Here is a 27,579-nt window from a genome sequence, read left to right as displayed (position 1 = left end):
GAGGTTCATAATGTAAGGGAAGTTGTAGAAAGAAGCACTCTTATATAAAGACACATAAGTGACAAATATTCCAAATTGTAAAAGAGTTCTTCAAAATTAGTTTTCTAGCCATAAAAGTAGAAATATTATAATCAAGAATGTTTGGTTGAACAAAGGATGATTTCCCATGATTTTACTGTTACACCTTGTCCAATAACCAACATCACAATTGTGTTATACCTCTGCTGCCTCATATAACATTTTAGGGTAATATGTTATTTTACAACTAAAGCTACTTTACAGCATCAGTTCCTTATTTTAAAAAAAATCACAGAAAAAAACTGTCTCAGATTTTTTTTGAAGTGCATATCCTGATACAAGAAATACTACAGTAGAAAACAGACTCAATAATCAAAGTGGCAGAAAGAAAATATTGCTGCAAAACATACCTTTGTTATTGCCAAGGCCATAATCAAATCCTTGTCCATTACTGCACACCGTTCCCTTATTGAAAGTCTGCAGTGAGAAAGGGCTTGGTGGAGGAGTCTGTCCATTTTGATCTAGAATAATTTGTTCTATAAAAACAAAGGAACATGCCTTTAATTTAATTGATCATGACTTCAAAAGAGGGATTGTATGAAATTATAAGGCAAGTGGAAATATACTGGTGAAGAGATAATGGTACAATAACTAACTCCAGAGAAGTCTTGCATTGGAAAGAACGTGAGTGTTCTAAATTAAAGTGAGACTGTAGTGCTTTCAGGCACATAAAAAGGGGTTACAACAAGAAACGAGAAAGGGAGAATGATAATTCCACACACTTAGTTGTTGCTTTGTGAAAAGTGATGATCTGAAGAAGAGAATCTCTTATGCATTTGAGAGGGAGCTTGTCACAAAAGCCAAGACACTGGAAAATCCCAGTTCTGGCTTGTGTGGAGAACTTTCACACACAGATGTTCTACTGCTCAGAATAATCACTTTTCAAACAATATATACAAGACAGCAACAGAAGATTGTATGCTCTCCACCTTTCATCAGGTTTTAACCCCCACCCCACCCCAATTCCTGAATAGGGCTAATGTCAAAAAGTGTGAAGAGGTTTCATGCACAGAATGAGCCTTTAAGGCTCCATTCTCAGTGACCTATACACTGATAGTGAATGTCTAAGGAAGAGAACCTAGAATATAATCGATCCTGAACCCTGTGTGATAAGAATGCCAGTTTTTATAAAGCGTACTTGTGTGGATCTTTCCATCTCAGACATTCATTTGGGGAAAGAGTGAGAGTAAAGCTACACAACTTTGAAAGCAGAGCCAGCATCTTTGGTCCATTGTCCCCTTCTTTGCATTGACCACCCATCATGCTGTTAATGTGTTTAGGGGCTCTGTGGTGCTACACATAATTGATATAAACAGTTAAAACTATTAAGAGTTATTTAATGCTGAATTCATAACATGTCAAGAACAGCTTAGGAATACACTTTGCATTCTAACTGCTTATAACTTTGTCATTTCATTAAAAAAAACATTCTATGGAGTATACATCTGCCCTCATCCTTTTTTTGCCTAATCCTAATTTAACATGGGAAGATCCACCCAGGCAGTACTGTATGGCTACAGCTCAGGTAAAAAAATAGCTATATTCTGAAACAGTCTCAACTCTGTAAAATAAAGGCCTTCCAATAACATAAAATTAAGCTTGTTCCCATTTACATTTTTCCTTCATAATAAATTATGAAATTATTTACATCTAAGCTTGATATTGCTTGTATGCTTAAGGTAGTTTTAAAGCACTTAGAACAGACAGTTTCATAATAATTAAGAGGACTTGCCATCTTCGTGCCGGAGATACTGATTTCCACCTCTGTCTCTGGCCAAGGACCATGCTTCGCCTTCATCACTTTCACAAAACTCTACCATGCTGTTCTTATCCATTTGCACCCATGTCCCTTCAGAGTTAGTCACCTGGTACATACACACACACACATATATACAAAAGGCACATGTAATTTACTTTGCAAATGAGGTATCAGTGAGATGCAGAAAAATGTTTCCACATGTGAAAATGCGCCTCTTTCCTGTCATGGAAAGGCAAGAGACATTCTTCATGTTAAGATCCAAAGAATAAAGTAGAATAAAAAGCATGTGCATTCACAGGAAATTTAAGATCATTAGTATTTTCAGCATGTTAGATCGAATGATGTTCAGAAGAAAAGAATGACCAGATCAACCAAAAAGCTCCCAATTTGCTACACAGATGAAAGCAAGGTTGGATTTACTAATTTACTGAAGCCTGAAACAGAGAAAGTCTGAAAATTGGTGCTATGTATTCAATATTCACAAAGTTGCTATTATGTTTATAGGCTGTTTGAAAAATAGCATGACACACTACATCCTCAATCCCACTGTGACAGAAGAGCACCAGCTCATGATCACTGCATGCATCAGTTGAATCAAAGCCAAAAATAAGGTAATTTTTAATCTCTGCTTTATCCCTCAAAGTAATTCATCAGGAAACTTCAAAATACACAGTTAAAACATATTACTCTGATGAATCAACAATATTCTGAAATCACGTGGACAGTAAATATCCAAATAACACCAGTTGATAAAATATATGATTAAGGCAACAGTGATTTGCATCAGTTTACAACATACACCAACCTCCAGAAAGTTAACGATTAGCAACCCAGGGTGGAAAAGCAAACGTTGAGTAGGACAGCTGCTTTTCTTACGATTGCTACTATTATAAGCCAGTATCTATGAAGATAAGAACTGAAGCTACAAGGATCCATACCTCGCCTACTGCCTTGACTTTGTTTCCCAGAACTAACATTCCAATTGGGATACCTCTAAGGTTGGGACAGCTTCTGACGTTGTGACCTGAGGGGCCAGTCTTCACTACCTTATACACTCCAGGCCCACCACGAAGGAATGGCATATCTGGCTCCTGCATTACCGCTTCCTGAGGGCAGTGTGAGTTTAGGTCTTTGAAAAAGTCATCTGCATTAGATCTAGACTCCTGAAAAATTTGAACAAAAGACCAAAACAAAACAAAAATCCCATTAATAATCCCTTTTTGTAATTTTGACCTAATTCCCACCCACCCCTTTGTTAAACCTGCAGCAACTATAGCCTTGAACTCTAAAAATGTTAACATTTATTGTACTGTAGATTTCCTTATAGACACTGAACTATTCCTGAACACAAAGAATGTAAAACATTTGCTATATGAATGTTTATTAAAAGAAAAAAGACACATTGGAAACACAAACATTTGGGAGCATCACACAGGCAGTTCTCCATCTACCATTTTAAAAGATTATGATACAAACACAAGAAAAAGATGACTATGACCTAGTAAAACCATTCATGCAGGACAGTGCAAGATGGAAGGGGAAACATAAGGTATACATGTGACTATAGTGAAGTGGTACAGCATCAATTTATCTTAGAATAACACATCAAAACCACGTACTTCCTGCACAAGGTTATATTAACAGAAACTGTTGACAGACAAAGAGACCTGGGGGATTTAACGTAGTGTATGCAAAGCTGTGTTTCAACAAACACAGGACAGGTGCTTCTCAGAAGACTACTAGGGACTTCTCAGGATCAGTCAAGTATGGACAAATCTGTCTAAAGGACCATTCTCCCATCACTACCAGTCTCCCCCTGCAGTGTGCAGCGGCAGAAAACTGTTGGGTTATATTCTGGGTGTGCTCTCGGTCGCTACAGGAGGATAACCAGATCAAAGGACAATTAAACCAACTATGAGTAATGGGATATACTTGAGCCTTTCCTGTAACGCAAAAAGATTCCTCAAGATTTATAAATCTGGAAGGAGTTTTCCAAAAGTTGAAATTTTCAAAATCACCCACTGAAATGAACAGAGGATCTCATACTCCAAAATGCCAAAAAGTTACTGATCCTGATAGTTAAGAAAACTCACCTGAGAGGGAAAAGGTTTGGAAGTCCATGCAAATAAGTCCAAATCCCTGACTCCTTGGCTAGCATTAAAGATACTCTATGTAAAGTTTAAGATAGACAAATATCAACAAAGAATTGGAACATTCATACATCAGTAAAAGAAAACAGATCAATTTAAAACAAATATTTGGTTCTCTGCATCCTTGTAACAATGCTCATTTCTCTTTACAAAGAAAAGGTAGCCACTGTTTTCCATGAGGGGAAAATTTGTTGGACAAAACAGTTTATACTGAAAGCGCTAAATGATGTAGTGTGTCATGCCATTCAGAAATAGAAAGTTTACATATATAATATATATTAGAACTTAACACATTTTGTGAAAGGTAATTCCCATCCTCCTATCTGAATGGGAATGCCAGTCCTATCACAAGCCAGATTTGTTTTATGAAAGACAGTCTGCCACTTTGTGAAGATTTTTTGCTGGGGTGTGAGAGGAGTGAGAAGAAACATTGAATGGGGACATTCAGCCACCTATTCGTAACTTGTGACGTTTAACTGCAGCTAGCACATCATGCTTAAAGAAAACTTTCAAAAACACTTAATGTCATGTCTCAACCACATTAAGCAAATACCATGTACATATCAAAAAGTGTACTCTAAAATTCTCATGTGTATTTACCACATGTCCTCTTTTTATTAAAATATGTTAATTTCAGAAGTTCTGAAATCAACTGCTATGTTATCAAATGGAGAAAAACTAATTTTTAAACAATGAAAACTAAAGTGTCTAGGCACTTTCCACTTTGTACAAACAGTAGTCCTGGAAATTAGAAACTACCCTGCTTACAGAAGGGCCTAATTAACCTATGGCAGACCTGCACACTTCCACAACTCCCATTTACAAAAGCACCTTGTAGCTTATTTTTAAAGTATCAGAACCCATTGCAAACCTGTAGCTCAGTACTCTAATCCCAAATGTATACAGTGAAATGTATGAGAGAAAATGAAATTATTCTGCACAGTCACTTTGCTTAATTTTCTTTCAGATGATCTAGAGCTGAGCATTAGAACTGAACACAATTTCTAGCTTGTATAAAGCCACGGAAGCATTAATGCTTAATTTAGAAAAAAAGAAGTTGTTTAATGTTAAGATATGCTGTTCCCCAATGTTATTTTTGGATGAATAAAGCTGAACAAATGGAAAATGTATACAATGTTTAATAATCAATAATTAAAATGCTTGTTTTTGGTTTTTAAAAATAAAGATTAGAGCATCTTAGCCAAAACTGATACCACCTTCAGGCAATGCACACTCTTCTTTCTATGTATGTATGTATATACATATAATCTTTTCAACCTTAGCCAGCTCAGTTATCAAAACAGGTTTTTGCAAAAAGTCTAAGTGTTCAGCACATCCATTTAGGAAAGAGCCATCTATCCATGGACTACATTCCATGCCTGCGCTGAGCCTCACACCCTCATTAAAGCTGATCTTGAAGGTCAGATGATCCTCTGGAGCAAGAAAAAACAACACAAAATTGCCAAGCTCACTTCCAAACAGAAGTGACTTCTAGTCACACATGGGGTTATTTTGAACCTGGCCTTCAATTTATAATATATCCAGTGCTCATACACAAATCAGGTGGCTGATGACCTTTTTGTTCAAGTGGGACCATGAAATATCAGTTTTGTACACATCAAAAATGAATTTCTTATAAAATAAACTGTATCGAAATCTGAACCAGCAGACTAAATAGCAAAAAGGAATTAAGAGGTTATATTGCAGACTTTCCACACATAAAACATTCTATGCAATTTTCCACAGTGCTCTCTCAGACATATACGTTTATTATTCTTGTGATAAACGAATTATGGAAAAAGCAATGAAAATGTAATTAGTAGGTTAAGAGGCAAGTGACAGTTGTGCAATATTCAAAGTGAATGAGATCCTTGGATACAGGAAATGATGATGATGGTAAAGCAATTATTTGTGTGAATAGTGGAGCTAATTTTTTTCCTAACAAATCATCTTCTCTCTGCCACTTTTAAATAAAGTTTCAAATTTTGAATTGTCTCTGTTCAATGTTTCCCTGCAATTTTAAACTTTCTAATGCAATGTCTTAGCAAAAACAAAGACACTGTAAACATTTTAATAATGTGCTTTTCTTTTAAAGTTTGCCTAATGGCAACTTACTAAACATTTCTTTAGATTGTCATCATGTTTCAACAATAATTTGTGTATCACCTAACACGCCCTAAAAACAGACTACAAAAAGTGATTTCTAGAATCAATAGTCTGAAGTGTTAAAAAACCTTTTTTTTGCCTTCTGTGTTTTATCTTGAGCCCATTTTTTACAACAAATGAGTTTAGGTTTTTTTATACTTGTAATTGAACACTTTTTGCTTGGCATTTGAGTTTGTTAAGGAGAAGCCTCAAATCAGGAAGAGATCTGATGTTTCCACTCTTTCAGGAATGGGATACATTTACACCATATCTAATTTCATGTGCCATATCCCTGATCAGAAGAATGGACCATTTCTGCTCAAGTCTCAGGGATAGAAGACATAATGAGCAATGTGGGGGAACTAGGCACAACACTTACAAATTTGATATTTCTCCCTGTAGGAACAGGCTAAACATAAAATATTTCTACATTTTTAAGGTAAAAATAAAAATCTAAAATGTTCAAAGGCCATTCAAGCAAGGAAACCAGTAAAAAAGTAAGTTTTTGTACGTACAGTATGTATAAAGCAATCTTTCTAAAATGTCATTCCTCCCCCTTTTCTAACTGTTCACTACTTGAATTTCTAGAAATCAGTCTTCTAGCAAACCATTCAATAATATATTGCCAAATCCAACTTTCAGATTTGCGAACAATGATGTAAGAGTTCTTAAATAAAAAAATTCTTCATAGAAATTGATCTCACGGAAACAGGGAAAAGTTTTAAGTTCTCATGTTGTCAGTGTTACTCATGGCTCCTGAACAGTTTAAAGCATTAAAAACATTTTAAAATGCTTTTCAAAAAGTTTATTTAAAAGCTTGATCAAACAAGTAAGCAATCAACAACAAACTAATAATAATACTGCTGGACACTGAGTATCAGTACCCTTCAAGAAGTAAAAAGAGCAAGAGGCAGATAGAATATCCCTGCTGACCCCAAAGCCTGAGGGAAAAATGAACATGCAGGCATGCAGTCAAGAAGCACATATGCAGCCTTAGACCTAGTAGCTGGGTGTCTGCTTAATGCAGGCTGTTGTCCATGAGAAATCCAAACCTGATGTGGAAGGCTTTACAACTGCCTTCACATTGGGGTAATCAATATGTGACCTGAGTGAGTGGTGTCACTCTGCAGCCTAAGCACACATCATAACCTAAGAACATTCCCAGATGCAGCCCCGGTTGCTTTAACTGGTAGTTCCATTGTGCCAGCTGCGGATGTCTGCTGTTCATCAAGTGCCTTTCACAATGCTAAAATACACATGCACACACACCCCACTACAGTAGACATCTGTTTAACCATCCCTAACTGGTGGTTTTATGCAAAGGAAGAAGAGTTGCCCTATGGGTCAAAACTGGCCATCAGGCTGGCTCATTCTTTAGGGTGTTAGGATAGGGCACTTGCCTCTTCTGAAAGGAGATGTGTGAGAGATTTCTTCATGTGGCTCAGTTCCTTTGCTCTTCCTTCACCTTTGCCCCTCAGAGGTTCTTGCTGGGTCGATTTAACCACTTTCCTGCCTCCCCCACACAAAGCAAATGAATGAATGACAAAGACATACAGTGTTCAAATGGCAATCAAGGAACATGAGAGACACTGCAGATTGGGCCAGCCAGTAAAATCAGCAGTCACAGAACACGTTATAAACCAATCTGGGCATAAAATGCTATTTGAAAACACTGAAATTCTGGACTATGCCAACAACTATCAGGTCTGAATGTACAGGGAAGCCATTGAAATCCACAAACACCTGGACAACTTCAACAGGAAAGAAGAAACCCTGAAAGTAAACAAAGTTTGACTACCAATCCTGAAAAACACCAAAATCAAGACTCAGCAAATGCAAATGTACATCGCCCAAGATCAGGGGTTTTCCCAGCTGACAATGGATCACTAATTAAATAGACACCCTGAGGCCTTGCCATCTACCAACAGACCAATACACAGTTTAACATGTAGATCACTTCCTCTCATAAACCCCACTCACTTCCATGCCAGCATTCTCTGAAGATGCCAGGCAAAACATTAGGAATAAATTCTTCTAGAACATAGCCACATAGCCCGAAAATCCACAAAAAACTATGTATGCTGACTGTGAAAGCCTTCAGCTTCACAAAGCCACAATGATTCAGGCACCAGCTGGAAGAACATTCCTTCATCTGGCAGTTGAGTCCAGGCAATTGCTTTACAATTTTTTATCTTTTAGAGAGCCCTGGTGGCACAATGGTTAAATGCCTGTACTGCAGCCCCATACTCAAAACCATAAGGTTGCGGAGTTAATAAAATAATAAAATATTTATTTATATCCCGCCTCTTCTGTTTGGGGATCGAGGCGGGTAACAACAGAGTCTATGATCCACAATATAAAAACAATAAAACCCACAAACCCCTGACCCAACCCTCCCTCCCGAACTATAAAATTAACATAAAACATGATTAAAATATACAACAATACAAGACTACAAGATTATTCTACAATCCGCGAATGACGAGGAGATATAGTAGGAAGGACGGATAGAGTTGGTTCTGGGCGGTTATCACTCAGGGAAGGCCTGTTGGAAGAGAAAGGTTTTTGTTGCTTTTTAAAAAGCCTCCAATGACAAATCTCTTCCGCAGGTCATTCCAAGCTTTAGGAGCCGTAGCAGAAAAAGACCTCTGGGAGGTCACCGCTAATCTGGTCTTTTTTGGATGTAAAAGATTTTTCCTGGAGGAACGGAGTTCAATCCCAGCTAAGGGGGCTCAAGCTCGACTCAGACTTGCATCCTTCCCAGGTTGCTAAAATAAGTACCCAGATTGTTGGGGGCAATTAGCTTACAGTTGTAAACTACTTGTAAACTACTGTTAGTTCAGCATGAAGCGATATATAAGTGAAGCTGTTTGTTTTGGGGTTTTTGTTTCGTTTTTACTTGTGGAAGGGTTTTGGGCAGGGCCCTTCTTGGTTCTACACCTATTTAATTTATAATTTGTATGGCACTACTTTTCTATGGTGATGGGTGTGTGTGCAGCTGTGAGGCAGGAGACTATGCTGATAGCCACAATGCTGCTAGCATCCAACCAACCACTGTGCTAAAAACAACTTGAAGATTAAAAAATAGATTTGCACTATTAAGTCTAATTGGCTGAATGCCAGAAGAACTCTGGACTGAAGCCAGGGACACTGTCACAGAGGAATTTAAAAAAAACCCCACCATATCTTCAGTCAAAAAGAGAAGACTCAACAGATGACCAAAGAAACACTTCAAGCAGATAGAAAGCAAACATCAGCTAACTCAGAGGGTAATTACAGAAGTTTCTATATGACAGAATGGGGTCTGTTATGCTTATTTTTAGTATCTGTTTCGAAAATGCAGTTTTTCAGAGCCCTGGAAGATCAAAGCTATTCAGTCCCATCCTGTATCCAAAACCCAAATAGTTTCAGCATGTTGTTTATGCTACAGTGCACAGCCATGGATATTATTTTAAACAGAGGCTGGATGGCCATCTATCTGGGGTGCCATGATTGTGAGTTCCTGCATCGGAGGGGGTTGGACTGGATGGTCCTTGCAGTCTCTTCCAACTCTATAATTCTGTGAACTCAGAGTTTGAAGTCAGGGGATTTGTTAGCCTTTTTGGTCCTGGCTTGATAAAAGAATTAAAATAAGAAGAAGTCCAAACTCCATTGGCTTCTTATGGCTACTATGTTCCTGGTTACTAGGGACACTCCTTGCAGCTGAGCTGTGTGTATTAGTCAGTTAACACTAAGCATGCTTTTCAGAAATTCTTGTTTACAGCTTCACAACAGCAGCTAATGATTCTCAACACCAACAATAAACTTAACAGGCAATCTCAATATCATAGTCAAGCCAAGACATATTTTTCAGCAATTTCAATTTAACCAGATCTTCTTTCTAGATATATTGATAAATGTCACTGATACCATATTGTATTCAAATATTGTTGTTTTTTCCCTATAGGCTTGAATAGATCCAATAAAGCAAAAAGATCCATAGCCTTTCTCACCTTGACTAAGAATTGTCTCCAGTTCTCCTACCAGTTCTAAACCTGGCCTTAAATGCAAGTGAGTGTACCAATATACCACAATAAAGGGATAGATTGTACTCCTTATAAATATTACCTGTATAGTGAATGGTCCACAGTTAAAAACAAGCCAATGAACTATTGACAACTATTTTTTTTAAAAAAAAATCCTAAACCACCCAGATATATTTCTTACTTTATTACTTCCTATTTAAACTACCAGATATTGCTTATCAGTTAGATTGCACCACCAAACAGAACGCTTTATTAAGAAAAACATTATCAGCTTATTACCCAAATGAGAAAACAGTATTTTTGTAACAGCATGCCATTATGTCAATATGACCAAATCTCTTTTTAAACAAGACAGGTATGCTGATTACAATTTAGACTTCAATCAAATATACCAGTGGCTGACATTACATATTACCAGGTGCCTGCTTAGCTATTTATCTCCTCTTTGGGGGAAAAATATTTCCAAGGGCTTTCATTCTTTCTACATTTTATTAAAAGGCATAAAATTGTTTAATTGGAATAATTTCCCTTATACAGCAAATGGAATAGATCAGTGATGGCTAACCTATGGCATACGTGCCAGAGGTGGCACTCAGAGCCATCTCTGTGGGCACACATGCTGTCGCCCTAGCACAGAGTTTGCCAGAGTTTCTTACTAGAAAGCCAGAGGGACGGGGCATTTTGCAATATATAAGTGGGGTCTGGGTTGCAGTTTGGGCACTCGGTCTGTTAAAGGTTCACCATCACTGGAACAGATAGATGGATGGATCAGTTGTGATAGCCTTTAAAATATTTATATTATTCTACAAAGTTGTATTTTACTTACATCAATAGGGACCAAAAGACTCTTGCCAAGATGCTGGTTAAATGAAAGGCACCAGGCTTCAGTATAGCCATTCATATTAGGAACATATTTTCTTATTGTCTCATCATTCAGTCGTAGCCATACACCATCATCATTATGAATCTATGAAGTAAGAAAGAACACAACTCAGGTTGCTTATGTCAGAAATAATGAAAAAAGTGTATAGATGACTTTTTAAGAAGGGTATAAATGGCTTTTGAAATTACAAGCAGACAATGAACCTGTAAAAAAAGTACATAATAACATGGGCCAAAAATGTTGGGCAAAACATTCAAATGTTATTCATGAAGAAAAATGTGGTCTAAAAATATAAAATTTACTTTGAGAAGTAATTAAAAAGGAAACTTATATAAGATGATAGTTAACCTCAAATAAGCTATTGAAAATGTCTAAGAATGTTTCAAAGCAATGTTGGGGATATAAAGACAAGAGGGCTCCTTCTTTTACATGGGGTTGACTTGTTGGAAGGTGAATAATTATTGGTCTAAGATTTATATGTTAATCCCCCAAAAATTTAAAGCTAGATTTTGTAATGTTACCAGAAGTCCTTTGTTGAGAATTCTGAATAAAGAACTGGATAGCAAACATCAATCACTTCTTCAATATGTAACAGCAGCAGCAAGAATACTGTTTGCTCAAACTTGGAAACAGACTGAAGCACCAGCACTAGAAAAATCGATTATTAAAGTTGCTAAGTTAGTCCAAATGGTTAAAATCAATGTGGATTCTAAAGGATAAGCCAATTGAAGGTTTTTTGGGAGGAAGATTGAAAATTGTTTATGGACTTTTTGAACAATAAGAAATCAAAAATGTAGTAATCTATGGTTATGGTTATTAATTTTTGTAGGATTACAGTACTGTATTTAGTTGGATTTGTAATGGTGGAATAATAAATTTCTTTTTATTTGTTTTTCATTTCATTACAGTTAATATTAGGGGAAGCAGAGCCCTATTGTTTTTGTTTTCTTTTTCTAGTTATGTTTTTGTTTTCTTTTTCATCCATTTATTTTTGTTTCTTTGGTTTCTTTATTTTCTTTATGTATTTTCTGAATATATATCATTTTGATTTTGACTGTATACCAGATTGTTAGCATTAAAGATCAATAAACAAACAAACTGCAAAGAAGAAGAAGGAGGAGGAGGAGGAGGAGGAGGAAGGAGAAGAAATGGTGAAGGACTGGGTTAAGCATAATAGAGCTGTGTGGGAATTCAACATTTGGGCAATTTTTTAACATGAAAATTTAAAGTAGATGAAAATAATTGATACAATAAGAACTTTGATGAACATTTACTATCTTAATCTTAGCTATCTACAGCAGCAATGTAACATTGTCATACAGAACACTTTTCTGGAAAAGAATTGGAGACACTATGAAAACAATTTTTTTTACTTCATATATAAAAAATGATTGTTATGGTCAGGGGAAAGAATGCATGGAATTGCAAAGATTAAGAAAACTACCAGAAATCAAATATAGATCATGTTTATAGTACATGATTTGCAAATTATAAATGGAGCAGGTTGACTTACAAACAGGACACAAATATTGTATTGAAGAGAAATGTTTAAATTGACTGTAAATTTGTTTTTCTCAAAAGCTGACTTCATATAAAATTGACATAAAACCGTTCATTTCTCAATAATCAACAGACTCTTTAAACTGTTGACAGCTACTTGGTTTCACAAAAAAGCAGTCTTGCAATCTGTAGCATGAATTTAAAGCAACACAGAAAGCCAAATGGCTGATTAATAACACAGAGTGAGACATTTATCTCCGTCTACCTAAATACTATGCATAAGATCTAACGATCTTACACATCATTGGGTTTACAAGTTTCCCTTTGAACCACAGGTTCCCATTCGGTACCAAAATTTGTTTTTGAAACCATTCGGTTTCAAAGACTATGATCTGGGACAGCTCATGTCCAAAGCTCATTGGCCATACTTGAGACATGTAATACAATTCTTTGAATGCTGGCCTGTATATACATATATATGTGTGACTGTTTTATTTCAAATAGATTTCTTGCAAATTACCTCATCAATAAATGTAATGGATCCATTGACTTTTACTATGCCTATCTGCTCACTCTGAAGGGAAGGGTGGCTACGGATACGAAGCCCTGCACTGTCCTTGGCCACAAATTTCCGAACCTAAGAGAAGCAGAGACACAGTAAGGTAGAGAAAACTGTAAGAGACAGTTTTAAAAAAATAAAATAAAAAAGGATATAGAGATAAAGCTTCAGAATATGAAAACTAACAGTGTACAGGTGAAAGCCTACTAGCTGCTATAATCTGCTACTAAATTCCAAAGATTGATACAAAAATTTGTTTCTTCTGTTTTCTGAAAGCCATTAATAATTAGGTTTAATTAACAATCATGCACATGTACACAAACTAAGATAGACTCAACTACAGTGGTACCCCGGGATACGAAAGCACCGCGTTACGAAATTTCCGGGATACGAAAAAATTCTATAGGAAAAAACTGTTCCGGGTTACGTTTTTTTTTTCCGGCTTACGAAAAAAAAAATTTTGGTGCTTTTCGGTGCTTTTTCGCACGAAATCGCGGCTTCCAGCGCTAGCGCCTATGGCTTTTTCGGCTAGCGAAAGATTTCGGGTTACGAAGGGCGCCGCGGAACGGATTATTTTCGTAACCCGGGGTACCACTGTATTTTAAATATGGCAGAAGCTGTTATTACAATAAACTGAATGAGGTGGCAGTGTAATTATCAGCTTGATGACTTACCAGGGAGTGCCATTTGTGGCACTTGTCAATGGGCAGTGGTTGTGGGTGCCATGTTACTAGGTACCTCGGCTTCTTTTCCCCAGAAGCCCACATGATTTTCATGGGCTTTGGGAGAGTGTGAGAAAGCCAGCCAATCAGGCATATCCTAGTTGACTGGTGGAGCTAGGAAGCAGAGTGAGTATTTCACTTTGGTCCATTTCCATGTCTCACAGCATGCAACAATCACTTGATTCTTGAAGGGTCATCCCAACCACTTTCTCTTACTCTTGTTGGGTATTGTGAAGGTTGCCACTGGGGTCAGATGCTATATACCTTATTGGTATCGCTTCTACTCTAATAATTAGACAATTTTGGAATGGAGCCCAGATTCACTTTGAAGGGAAGGGATGGGGCCTGTGTGCCTATTATTTCCAATTCTGAATGCAGATTGTAAATAACTGGAGTCAAACCCAGCTGGAAAAAGACAGCTCTGCAAAGTGGATTTAAATTTAAAATCTTGGCTCTCAGGGTGTCTGATGGAGGATCTTCCCACCTTTGTAAAATCTTTTGAGCTTTCCAACAATCTCTTTAGTCCAGATACACCTATGTGTCCTTGAATGTTATCTATCTTTTTCTGTACATTTTCTTACAAGATATAGATACATAGAGTTGGAAGGGGTTTCATAGGCCACCAAGAACAACCCCCTGCTCAGAGCAGGATTTCCAGCTAAATCCAGCAGGTACATAGCTGGATGTCTATCCAAAAAGTGTCTATCCACTTTTTGAAGACATCCACAGGAGGAGACCCCGCCACCTCTCTAAGCAATCGAGCTCATTACCCAACTGCTCTTTCTATCAAGAGGTTCCTTCTAATGTTCCTAGAAACCCCAGTTTTGAAATCTATCTCATTGTAACTAGTGTTGGCCCTATCATCTGGGTCAGCAGAGAAGAGGCCTGCACCTTCCTGAGTGACAGCTCCTGAGTTGTTGTTGTTATTATTATCATTATTATTGAAGAGTGCAATTATATCACTGTTCAGTCTTCTCTTCACCAAGCTGAACATGCCCAGCTCTATCAACATTTTCTATTTGGTTCTTTATATATCTTATCATCCTTGTTGCCCTTCTCTGAACCTGCTCCAATTTGTCTATATCCTTATTGAAATGAGGCACTCAAAAGTGAACACAATATTGAACACAGTACACTGGACTTTTGTTATACGCTGGAGTTTGGTTCCGTGGATGCTCAAGTCCCATTAAATATAATGACATAGCAAAATGTTGTCCCTTATAAAAAATGGAAAATTAAGGTTTGGTATTTGAAATGTATACTTTTTTTGAACATTTTCACACCGTATATGCTTGAATCAGTGTATAAAAAATCCATGTATGAGAAGGGCCGACTATACTGCTGCTGAGGCCTGACCAATGCAGACTATGGTGGGACTGTTACTAAGCCACTTAGGGCAGGCAAGAGCCACAAATGTGACAGAGCAGCTCGAGTGGCCTTTGTCCATTTCCAGAATGAAAAAAGGAAAAATGGGTGGTGATGTTTATTCATTCTTCCAGTCAGCCTGCCAATGGTCGCATCTGCTTCCCCTAATATTCTGTTCCTCCATCCCCAAACTGATATTCTAAGTAGTCTTCCTGTTTCTGCTTCAAACTTTGGGGGTTCTCCAACAATGCTGGAAGATTTCTTTTGTCCCATACAGTGGCTGCTGCTCTCGCTACAGGACACAACTGCACTCCCACTGGGACATCAAAGAAAGAAACAGCGAAGGGGCTCAAGCCCACATATGCTTGTGGTCCATTTCTGCTGTGCAGACACAACTAGAAGATGTGGAATAAAAACGAACTCCCTGCTATAATTTGGTCTTACGAAGTGAGCCATTTCATTTTGTTTTCAGATGTTTGAAACCCAACAACCAAGTTGCATGCAAGTCAGTAAAGCATAAAGCTTCAGAGGAAATGCAGGAATAAGCAAAATCTGGCTTGAAACATGAACAGCAAAATGCACTGTCCTTATCTAAGTCTAACCTGTACTTGGGAGGATAAAAGCATTGGATAATGGATAAAAACATTATCTACTTAAGGGACAAAAGCAACACAACAAGGCTATAGGGAGCTTCAACCTAATCTACAGGAGTTCCCTAATATTTGTGTACAGTACAGCAAGGTTCTTGTAAACCATTGGTTGAATTACACAGCAGTGCACTCATGAGCCATTTTCTGCCATAGCATCTGACAGACTGGCAGTACAGAGACAGATAATGCTTATTTATGTATTATAATATTTGTTTATTTGCTTCTCAAGCTTTGTGGGCTTCTAAAGCAATGCACAAAAAGAGACCTCTATAATTCTCCTATTTCACTGTCTGAAAAGGAATCTGGGGTCATCTATTAGTCCAGTCCTGACTAGTACAGGAATCTATTTTCTATCTTATTTACATCTTCATCTGTTATTGAGCATCCTGGGTTTTCACTGGGATTGTTTTTGACCTCCAACCTCAGCAGGGTGTATATTTGCATCTGACCTTTAAGCTTTCAATCACTTTGCTATGGAGCATTAATGTGATGGGCAAATTATGGAAAGAAAGCAAATGGTGAAGTATGGTGACTGGAACAATTTGCTGAGCAAGATTTAGAAATACAGAGTTAACCTGCTCTCCTTTCTCAAATGAGGTGGAGATCATTGGAGGGTGAGGTTTTTGCTTTAGCAGTTTTCTTTCAGAATTTAAATACATGAGATTACCTTCAAATCAGGCCACTTGCCAATCTAACCTAGTATTATATAATCTGCCTGGTAGTGGCTCTCAGGCAGATATTTTCATGGACAAGTGACCTGAAATTTTTTAAAATGAGATAGAACTTGAGATCTCCTGATTGTGAAGTCTGCCTCTCAGCTCAGCCGAAAAACATTAGCTAATATATCACATGCATTTACATTCATTATTGTCAATTCAATAAAAAAATAGTTCTTATACCTTGTTTGGTAAAGGCTCTGCTTTTGGTTTTACCAGCTGAGTGCCTGGAGGTATCATTCCTTTTGGAGGATCTTTTACCTTTACTTCTAGGCCAGCATCTGTAGAATAAGAAAGAAAGCCAAATGGTAGATAAGGGTAGATAAGAAATATAAGTGAATTTTTGAAAGTTATTTAATTGATAAGTGTGTTACATTCCAGTTTCTGATCATACATTATTGCATCATAAAAATTCTAGCATGTTCAATTGGCTATTGGGTATACAAACAGTCAAAGCCTAGAATTAAGTTCCCATGTGTGGTGGCAGGAGAGCTCAAGCAAGTACAGCAGCGATATGATTAAACAGCTATTATACAAATATGCTACACCACATTTATTACTATTAATATGTGTTAAAATGTATACAAGTATAATTAAACACATTATCTAATGATTTGGTCTACCAGATTTTTTCACTTGTTTTCATATAATTTAAATATAGTCCTCCCTTCCCTTACACTGGGGATTCTTTCTGGATCCCTCCCTCCGTGTAAGGGGAAAATTGCTTGTGCCCCATTGAAAATACTGGGGCATAAAATTGTGTCGCAGCTTCAGCATATGCCTCATGATTAAATGTTGGCTCAATGGACCTGCTAACAATATGATTAGGTAGAAAGATAAGACTATTATATACCTATTTCAATGCCATCAATTGTAACATGAATGGTGTAAAGACCAACTGCTCCTGGGGTCCAGTTAGCACAGTAAGTACCATCATTGTTGACTCGGATCAACATGTTTTCACTTGGTCTAGAAAAAATGGACAATGATATCAAATCACATATTTTCTAATTCTTAGAAAATATAACATTACATGATGAAATACAGAAAATTTTAAAAAATCTAAGCAGTCTAATAACATTTCTTCTGCCCAAACAGTTAAAATATAACCTTTTACAAACATTCTTTTGTAACTTAACTCCGACATTTACCTTCTGAGGTATCTACAAGGCATTTGCTCTTACCAATTTCAGTTGGGATCCTAAGAATTGTGCAACTAAGCCCATGCACCCAAGCAGGCACTAGACAGTTGTTGTGTTTTTTCAAGCAGTAGTACCATCCTATATATCCTCCATGATGGATCACTTTTGAAATTAAACCAGTTTCAAAAGCAGTTTGTGTTATGATAGAAAGGCTACTGTTCAAAGTGGGTGGGGAGGGAGGAGAGGGATAGTTAAAAATTCCATTCATGTATGCTTTTCAACAAAAGTAAAAGGATTTGATTCCTTGTTCTGTTATTAACAGATGTAGACATTTGGAAAATATGAAATCCAAATGTTTTCTTCAGGTTCTGATTAGATGAAATAAAGCAGTTTTAAAACTTTTGCTTTCTTAGATATTATGCTTTCTAAAGCACTGGTATTTTTAAAAAATTACTATACTAACACTATAGAACATAATTTATCACCTTTCTTTTATTCCTTGTATTTTGTACAAAATCATTACCTCTTAGGTGTTGGTGAAGCAAAGCGTAACTCTTCAAAAGAGTAGTTTTCATATACCTATAGAGCAGAGAGCACATCAAATAGCATCATTGGTAATGCTAACTAAAATAGTAATTCCACATCTGTAAAATATAGAACAGACACAACTTGAAATGGATGAACGTGCTCTACTCCTGAAGGAAACATTCTGAATGGGAAAGGTGACTCTATATCAAAGTCCTATATAACCGACTCAATCACATGATTGCTATTTTCTCTGCTACACTGTGGTCTCTCTACTCTGTATCAAAAAAATATTATCTAACCTAAATAATTTTTCGAAGAAGTAAATGTATGAGAACAACCCACTTCAATAAACCTGTAATCTTTGGGGAAAGGACTACAAGAGCAATTGCCTGTCTTAAAATGAGCCAAAGGGAAATGATAAAAGTATAATCACGTGCAAAGCTCTAAGTATTTTTTTTTTATGGAGCCCTGATGGCGCAGTGGTTAAATGCCTGAACTGCAGCCACTCACTCACAATCCACAAGGCTGTGAGTTCAATACCAGTCAGGGGCTCAGGGTCGACTCAGCCTGGCATCCTTTGGTAGGTCGCTAAAATGAGTATCCAATTTGTTGGGGACAATTGGCCAACACTTTGTAAACCGTACATTAGTACATCAATAAGTGATATAGAAAAGTACTTGCTATTGCAATTTATATCAACAGTAGTTTCTATAGAGAGCATTTAGTCTGAACAATATATACCAACGTAAAAAAAATGCTTTCTTTTGATGGAAACAATGTAATTCGCTATTTCACTGCTCAGCTTCCTTTCCTCAGAGAAATATGACATAAATGCCACAATTTACCTTCATCATTGTAATAGCAATATAGCGAGCCTCCTTCACTATCATCGGTTCATATGAAGCATCAAGTTTGGGGGACGGGAGTCCTCCAAAGGTCATGTCAGTGTTAGCAGCAGCAGCACCACCACCACTTGCTGGACTACCAGGAATGCGTTGCAGTTTTTTTGCCTGTTCTTGCTGTAAAGATGATTTTTTCTGGGAAACAGGAATTGCTTTGACTTCCACCTGAGAAATTTCAGGAAGAAATGTGAGGATATAGGAGGGGAAAAATGGCTAGCAAATCCAAACGTATCTGAATTGTTTTGGAAATCTTTATTCATAGCATTTTAATGTTGCTCTTTATTTTAAAAATCTCAGTGATTTAAAACCAAACGTGTTTCATTTTAAATATAACATCTTTGTCTTCCAGATGTACTTCTAAATCAGTGAAAAAATCTAACAGAGAATCTCTTTTTGTTTCAGTAGCCGTAAGTCAGAAAAAAACAGGTTAAACATTTATACAATTTTCATTATTCACTTCCTAGAAATCACAGTCAGACTTAAAGGATGAGAAGCTCAAGATGTGAACATTAATGTATTTATTGTTAAATTATGTTCTTCCTTTCTGATAAAAAATGGCACTAAAACCTTAGCTGTATAATGAAAGCAAGGTTTCTGTCTAAAATATCCCAATTAAACAGAGTTGTAAAAAACAAATGTTGCTTTTTAAAGTCCTTGTGGGAGGCACTGATATTTAAACACAGGAGACTGAATGTTTTACTTCAGAATATTTGAATAGTAAATGAGAGATTGGACTTACCATGAAAATTCATTCAGGGACGGTAGGAGGATCGATCTACTATGATTAGGTCTTCCCTGCGTGCCAACAGAATCTGCAGGACTATTGAGCCCTGTCTCCTCTCAGCCAATTTGTTTATCTAGCCCTACTCCAATAATTTTCCACTGTTCCTACTTTACCTGGGTAGATATGTATTATTCCTCCTTCATCCCTGAAGGAATCTTTACGGTAAATCCAATCTCTCATTCACAGGATGGCATGGAGAAACAATCCACTATAATTGGGATGTCAAATCGGACTTTGACTCAACAGGTCTGGTTGACGTGTTCTAGAAGAATTTATTCCTGACATTTTGCAAGCATCTGTGGCTGGCATCTTCGGAGAATGCTGGCATGGAAGTGAGTGGGGTATATATACTGTGTGACCCTTGGCTGAGAGGAAGTGATTCACATGTTAATCTGTGCGTTGGTCTGTTGTTGAATGTCAAGGCCTCAAGGTGTCTATTTAATTAGTGATCCATGTCTGCCGGGAAACCCTCCTGACCCTGGGTGGTTTTCATTTGCATTTGCTGGGTCTTGATTTTGGTGTTTTTCAGGACTGGTAGCCAAACTTGGTTTACTTTCAGGGTTTCTTCTTTCCTGTTGAAGTTGTCTAGGTGTTTGTGGATTTCAATGGCTTCCTTGTGCATTCTGACTTGATAGTTCTCAGTAAAATTGGAAACTATGGCCTGCGGGGCCAGTATGGAGCCACTAAGACCACAATCTCTCTTTTTGTGTTTTGTGTAACACTTTTGCACTGATGGAAATACATAGTGATAGCCTTTTGGCCAATGAACTGTCAGTGAGTTGTGAGCCTTCACTTCTCTGTTTTCAACTATGGGGAAACACCTTTTTAATTTAGTATTCTGTGCTGTTGCAAAGAGATGCACTTTGAACAGACCCCATATTTTCTGATGATCGTGAAACACCAAGGGAAGTAGTGCACATTCTCCCAAATGCACAATGCACAAATAATCCGCCCTAACATTCAAAACACCTTTCAGGTATACCACTATGATTGACTGTGTTTTTCCACCCAATGAAATAGCTTGTCTGATTCCTTCACTAATAAATTGGACTGTAGATCTCTCTATTCCTTGATGACAAAAAAAAAAAAAAAAAATGGAGACTGAGACATAGAAAGGTGTACTCTGGCAGAAGAGAGTGGGCAAGTGTGTAACACAAAAAGGAAATTACCACATGCATACCTAAGAGCCTAGAAAGTCTCTGCATGCATAAGTTGCTATACCCAATAGTTCCTGCATCCAAAGTACCACCCTTGCAACAAGGATGTTGCCACCAATTTTATCACTGACAATGACGATATCTTATGTGCCTTACTTAAGACATTATCTGCCCTACATTCAACCACTTCACCCAACACTGTGTCCCCTTCCTGTGGAACTACTGCCCAGATACGAGAGCAGCCTGTAGATTAAGTAGACTTTAAGGGCCTCTATGTTTCCCTTTTCAAAAGAATATAGTTTATTGGAGTGCCCCTGTAAACGCCTGGTATTTAATGGTGTGCTCCTTAAAATCCTCTAAGTGAAACAATGTGTCTGTTTCCAACTCTTTATCATTCTCTTGATCTGCTGAGTTCTCTACATCATCAGCTGTATCATATTCCATCTCCTCCCGCCACATGTCATGATCCACTTCCACCTCTGTATCACGTAAATGTTTTGTATCGTCTTCTATCTTCCTTTTCCTATTATCTGTTTCCATTCTATCCTGCCTCTCATTCTCTTTATAATTTTTGTGTATTTTATAATATTCTGAAGCAGTTCCTCATCTGAAGTCATAGTTTTCTGGTAATCCATTTCTCTTGTTTTTTGCTTATCATTTATTAGATGTTTAAATTTTTGATCTAATTCTTTTACTACATTTTCCCGCGTATATTTCTTTGTAATCATTCTCTAGTAATCATTTTTCCAATTTTTTTATGCAGGCTAGTCAAATTAATATTGTTTAAACACAATTCTGTTTCTATGTCTTCCCAATGCATTATGTCTTGTTCTGGTCTTATAACGTTTCCTGCCCCATATATTACTGTTCTTATCGACTCTCCCATCTCAACTTTTTTCTGGTATTGCTGGGTTTCATTTGGTAGTTTAGGCAGAACTTTATACATTTTAAACAAATAATGCATAAATTGTTGTGTTTCACTTTGTTGTGACTCGCTGTGTTCAGAACCTGACTGAGCTCTGCGTGGCTGTGTTTGCTGCTCTCCATCTCCAATACACACTTCTTCAAGTGCTGTATGTGGCGATACCAAGCATGCTCGCAAGGAGGAGCTCAATTTCAAGTTAGCCCTTCCGTTCAGCATAGATTCCTGGTTTCCAAGATGGTTCCCGGAAGTAGCCGTTGGAGATTTCGTTGTTTTTATTTTATCTTATTAACTAATTTTGATTTTGTTTTTCACCATCCTTATTTTTTCCTTCCAGCCCTTGTTTCCTTATCTCTTGCTTTGGTAATTTTTCTGTTTCCCACAGTGGCTTTCTGGCTCACTAGTGGTTTCAACACCTTAGTGTCACTTTCAATGGATGTAATATTCTCCTGAAATACTCTGCTTTATCCAACTCAGAGATTCACACATTGACGGCAATCTGAGGAGTATTTTTATTATTATTTTTATTTCTAGCTGTTCCGCCTTTAAGGAGCTGCTGCCTGTTATTTAACTTTCTATATCTCTTCCTTTTGGTTCATATTCTCCCTCTCTCTTCTCTACCTTCCATCTATCCTTCCTGCCTTTTATTTTTTAAATTTGTCTTGGTTTGAGTGGGAAGGCAAAATGTGACCAGTTGATAGCACAGGATATAAAAACAGACTGAGAGGGAATGGGGCTCAATGGTCCTAACTAAAACAAGAACGTGGGCTCCTGCAAATTTGTCTGATACACAGGGAAAACCCAATCATAGTGAAATGATTCTCCTGCCATCTGTGTATGATTCTTCATGGTAAATCCAATCTTGTGAATAAAGTATCTATAAACTGGTTGAGCTTGAAGACATAGGTGCGTTACAGACGGGCCCATAGCGGCACCGTCGTTACGCATGAGGGGCAGCGCTTCCTGATGCGCCTTGCCCCTCGCGTGTAATGAATACGACGAAATGGCGGCAGTGCCACCATTTTGACGTTGTGGATGCACAGCTTCCGGACGTTCCACCGGAAGTGGTGCCGCGAGTGCGCGCCTCGTGGCGCCTCTTCCGGGGCCCAGGTGAAGTGCTATTTTGGCGCTTCTTTGTTGCTGCGCCTGGGAACTGTGCGGTTTGGCTGCTGCGGTTCCCGGACGCAGCAACCGGCAGCGGCACAAGACTGCCCGTTTTGGGCGGTCTGTAACGCGCCATAGTGACCAATTTTATATCGAGTGGATTTTTGCATTTTTTACATTTCAAAATGTTATTCTCTCAAATGCAAGTTATACTGCTAAAATGTCATTACCTAACATGAAAAGGCACTTTTTAACTTCACAAAATATTACCTTCATATTTGGCACATGAACAACATCACCATATTGGTCTTTTGTTTGCACTGTAATAACAGTTGGCCAGCCACATCGGATGTCATCTTTATTCAAAATCAAAGATGTTTTCTGGGGATCTGCATATGAATCTGGCTGAAGCCATCTAAAACCAAAATAATAAAATAATGACACACATATTTAAAAACCTTTACAGCATCATCCTTCATGATGATACAATATCAGAGTGTCTAAAACAAGGTTTGATTAACATGCAGTTTATAATATGATAGAAGTCAACAAAAAGCTACTAGGAATTGAAGAAAAACTAGGATACTACCAGTTTCATTCTATTTTACTATTCTGTAACAAATCTGTCTTTTTACATGTACAGATTAAATCACTTGCTTAAATTTATAATCAGCTTTGCAGCATTTTAAATTATTTCAATTCCATGTCAACATGACATGCCTTTCCTGCACACATTGAAAGCTGCTCAGACATCTAAACAAAAATGGAAGCACAATATTTATTTTTCAAATGTAATAAAGGGGCTGAACAGACTGGCAATTTGAGCCAGTTTCCTGGCGGCACAGGGATGTGGTGATCGCACGCTGCATGCCCCAACTTCGTCCCCCATCTGGCCTCATTCTGCCCACCTGAGCAGATCGCAAGCAGTGTTGGGGCAGTTCTTGTGGTGCAGCAACCAGACGCTGCATGCCACAGGAGCAGAGAAGAGTGCCCCTTTTCCAGTCCAAAAGGAGCAGCCTTTTGCAGCTCCTTTTTGGACCAGAAAATGCCAGTTCAGGGCCACAGCATGCAGTTATAGAGCAGCTCCTTTATGGCTGTCTGTTTCGATCCTTAGACAACAAAAATCACTTTAGAAGGATAGTGTGTGCCATATTTTTACCTCAAAACAAAAACACCATAACAGCAGTGCAGGACAAGCTAGTAATTACCGTGCAAGCCGCCCTCCACTTGATCCTGGAACACAGGAAATAAAATCCTCCAAAAATGACTGTTCATTGCTTTGTACTTGCAATGGAAGATTTCCTTCAAGTGCTTCCAAGATAGTCGGTGAATGAGACAATGCTAAACCTTTACCCAGGATTCCTGAGTGAGATTTACAAACCTGGTCAGGGTTAAGAAAACATAGACTCTTTAGCATCTTCACCAATTTACTGCCTTTAAAAAAAAGATTACCTTTGGGAATAAACCCAATTATTTTTAAAATTGGTACCCAATTACTGGAAAGTCCTGAAGTGATGAGAATTTGGAACAGGTGCATGAAGTGTGGTCTGCAAGCAACATGTAGTCCCAATACCTTTTCAGGCCTCCCAAGCAACTCCCAAAAATATAAATTAAGTCTAAATTATCTGTTGCTCAACATTCACAGGCAATCCACTGGCTGCACTAATATTAACATTGGCAGAACATCCCAGGAGAGAGAGAGAGAGAGAGAGAGAGAGAGAGCGAGCCTCTTGATGACTATCTGGGTGCTGTGGGGAAGAAGAGGCTGCTGGCTCCAAGCCTGCTTTGGAACTCTCTCCTAGCAGGACTCAGGCCCTGGCTCAGCAGGCACTGTATTCAGAACGTCTACCCATTCCTCTGCCACAAAAGGAATTATAAGTGTTGTAACTTCCTCTGTGAAACAGGGATAGTCAAAGCAAGTAACAAGCCCTACTACACTTTGCACCTCCCATGCCAGTTTTAACAGTCTCATCAGGCAAGTTTTTGTTTTAGTTTTTACTTATCCTTTTTTACCTTTCCATTTTCATTCACCTCATTTCTCTCCAATTTACCAAGATTACCTGCTGCTACTGCAGGGATTGGTTTTCTTCCTCTCACTAGATGAGAGGAAACTTTTCTTTAGAAGTGACTCTGAATTTGTCTCAGTAAACTGTCATAGTGCTTTATTAATAAATAAATAAATAAATAAATAATCATAGCAGCATTTGGTTGTTGATTTATCTCTTTTTGGTCCATATGGACCTTGGTCTCTATGATTTGCTTACTTGCAGCCTTGGAGAGATATAAAACCTCAACTACCTTCTGTCTCTGTTTTTCCAATATTAAATTGTCAGTTTCATAAGTGTTCTCTATCCTTTATTGTTTCTGTTTCTTGCCCCTATCTAAATATATCTAAATATATCTAACTATCTAACTATTTTATTTTATGTCATATGAAGAGAAGGAATTTTGGAGTTGGCACGAAGGGCAAACCCATATGTTGTGGACTGTGCCTTGAGTCTCACAATGAATATGGCTCTATTGTAATCAAATCTATTCTCAAGCTTACATAGAAATTAACTGAAAAATCCCAACTGCAGATTTCATATCATTGTGACTGCAGATGAAGTGTTGAAATTATAGACATCTAAAAAGGTGGCTCTAGCTACAATAAATAAGGTGGAGAGCTTCCATGGAGCAGACATCATCACAACAGATCCCCACCGGGTATTAACGAATACTACAAAACATTATCTTATACAAACCAATTAAACCAACTTCCAACATTTTTCTGTTTTGTGTCAATTAGCAATGAAGCCCAAGCATTTTATTTTACAAGGGCAGTCAGCAACAACCCACCTGCAGAGCAGCCTCTTCCAGTATCTCAAGATCTTCTTCAAATTCATTGCCTGTTTAGAAAGAATAAAATTTATCATGAAATCGAATACAGTCGTCCCTTATGATTTGCGGGGGATCCATTCCAGAACCCACACCGCAAATCCGGAAAAATGCAGATATTGAAGTCTCCATTGGTTACAATGGCGGCACACTCCCATGCACACCATTTTGTCTTTCCCCACTTGCCATCAGTGAAATAGCAACACTGTGGACTCCAAGTCCATGAATGGGGAGGGAGGAGTGTGTAAGTGAAAGCTTAAAAAACATTTTAAATTCCCATGTAATGGACAGTTGATTTTTGTCTTAATCTCACTCCACTTTCTTACTCTTAGGAAAGAGAATCTTTCGAAGCTCTTTCAAATTGTTGGTCTGAGAGGCTGGCTCTTCTAATGATAAACCCACTTGAGAAATGGATAAGAAATGCATAAATTCACACAAACAAATCCCAAAGGGAAAAAAAATTAAACAAATATGAGTACTAAAAAATTATGAGCCAATCATTCTTTCTAGTTCTGATAGACCAGAACACAAAAAGGGATGAAGACCATTTAATTAAAATGTTTAACAGGGTACTAGCTTCAGGAAAATACTGTGAGCTTGTAATATGTTGTAATTTTTTAAACCTGCTATAGAGCAGTTGTTGACAATCTTCTCCAAGAGTTCTGGTTGGCTCTCCCACATCACACACCAGCCCTGTGCACCACATAGCTCATTTCTACTGCAACTTGGGAGACAACTCAAAAGCAGTTTGTGATATGGCATTAGGGAATGCTACTTAGCGGAAATAAGCTAAGCAGGTTACAGAAGCCAAAGCATGCCTAAAAATCTCACAGCTTTGAGACAGTAATCTTTGATGTCACACCCTCACCTCTTTTTCAACCTGAAAACACATACATTACAATTCTGTGCTCAATGCTTTTTGAGAGATTCATACCAATGGGAAGTGCCAGATCCTTTTTCATCAAAGCAGCTGCACATGCTCCTCCTAGATTGGCCAGTTCTTTTTCAAGCTGAATGATACCCTAAAAATAAATAAGAAAAAAACTTAAATGATCTTGGGTGTTAGCAAATTCCCACCTTCCATTTCATGAAACTAGTCAAATAAAATTTATAAGCTGCTATAAATCTCACATCTCTAAAAGGCAAATATTTTGTACAACAGCATAATTCACCATCCCCTCCTTTTGGGAGCATAAAGTCAAGCCATGGCTAGACTCATGGGGGATGTAAACCACAGCTTTGGAGAAAAAGTATGCCTGGTCATCTAGGTGCTGAGAGATCATTGGTCAGGGCACACTAGGTTTCTGTTGAACATGCTGTTGAACATCTAGATAAAACAACTGAGTGAGATTATCAAAAGAGAGAGCGATTTTGAAGATTTCTGGGCTATCTTTTATTTTTTTTAAAAAGATTTAGATTTATTTAAGGCAGAGGACATAATCAGAGGTAGCTGTGTTGGCCATGTAGCAAAGTACAATAACATCCAAAATCCACAAAACAGTGATACCTTTATTGGAACAACCAAAATGCACAAAATACATATTGCAAAAGCTTACAACAGCGGAATACACTCCCTTGGAGAGTGGTGGAGTCTCCTTCCTTGGAGGTTTT

General features: G+C 37.7%; 1 protein-coding gene across 13 annotated transcripts in view; it reads right to left on the bottom strand.

Moving 5' to 3' along the window:
• MYCBP2 (MYC binding protein 2) overlaps positions 1-27,579 on the bottom strand; it is a 176,381-nt gene that overhangs the window by 59,753 nt on the left and 89,049 nt on the right. For 9 of the 13 annotated variants that reach the window (XM_042460905.1, XM_042460907.1, XM_042460909.1 and 6 more), the window contains 14 exons: positions 26,903-26,990; positions 25,930-25,979; positions 24,300-24,472; positions 23,362-23,506; positions 19,068-19,289; positions 18,218-18,273; positions 17,406-17,521; positions 16,736-16,833; positions 13,061-13,177; positions 10,984-11,124; positions 3,931-4,005; positions 2,776-3,000; positions 1,811-1,943; positions 429-554 (listed from right to left, as the gene is read on the bottom strand). In XM_042460905.1, coding sequence (XP_042316839.1) covers positions 429-554; positions 1,811-1,943; positions 2,776-3,000; positions 3,931-4,005; positions 10,984-11,124; positions 13,061-13,177; positions 16,736-16,833; positions 17,406-17,521; positions 18,218-18,273; positions 19,068-19,289; positions 23,362-23,506; positions 24,300-24,472; positions 25,930-25,979; positions 26,903-26,990 — 1,765 coding nt within the window. The remainder of the gene's footprint in view (positions 1-428; positions 555-1,810; positions 1,944-2,775; positions 3,001-3,930; positions 4,006-10,983; positions 11,125-13,060; positions 13,178-16,735; positions 16,834-17,405; positions 17,522-18,217; positions 18,274-19,067; positions 19,290-23,361; positions 23,507-24,299; positions 24,473-25,929; positions 25,980-26,902; positions 26,991-27,579) is intronic. The other 4 variants (XM_042460908.1, XM_042460917.1, XM_042460913.1 and 1 more) reach the window with 3 other exon arrangements.

The sequence above is a fragment of the Sceloporus undulatus genome, chromosome 3, assembly GCF_019175285.1.
Source record: "Sceloporus undulatus isolate JIND9_A2432 ecotype Alabama chromosome 3, SceUnd_v1.1, whole genome shotgun sequence".
Lineage (NCBI taxonomy): Eukaryota > Metazoa > Chordata > Lepidosauria > Squamata > Phrynosomatidae > Sceloporus > Sceloporus undulatus.
The sequence above is the reverse complement of the archived record's forward strand: the minus strand, read 5'-3'. Positions and strand labels throughout refer to the sequence as shown.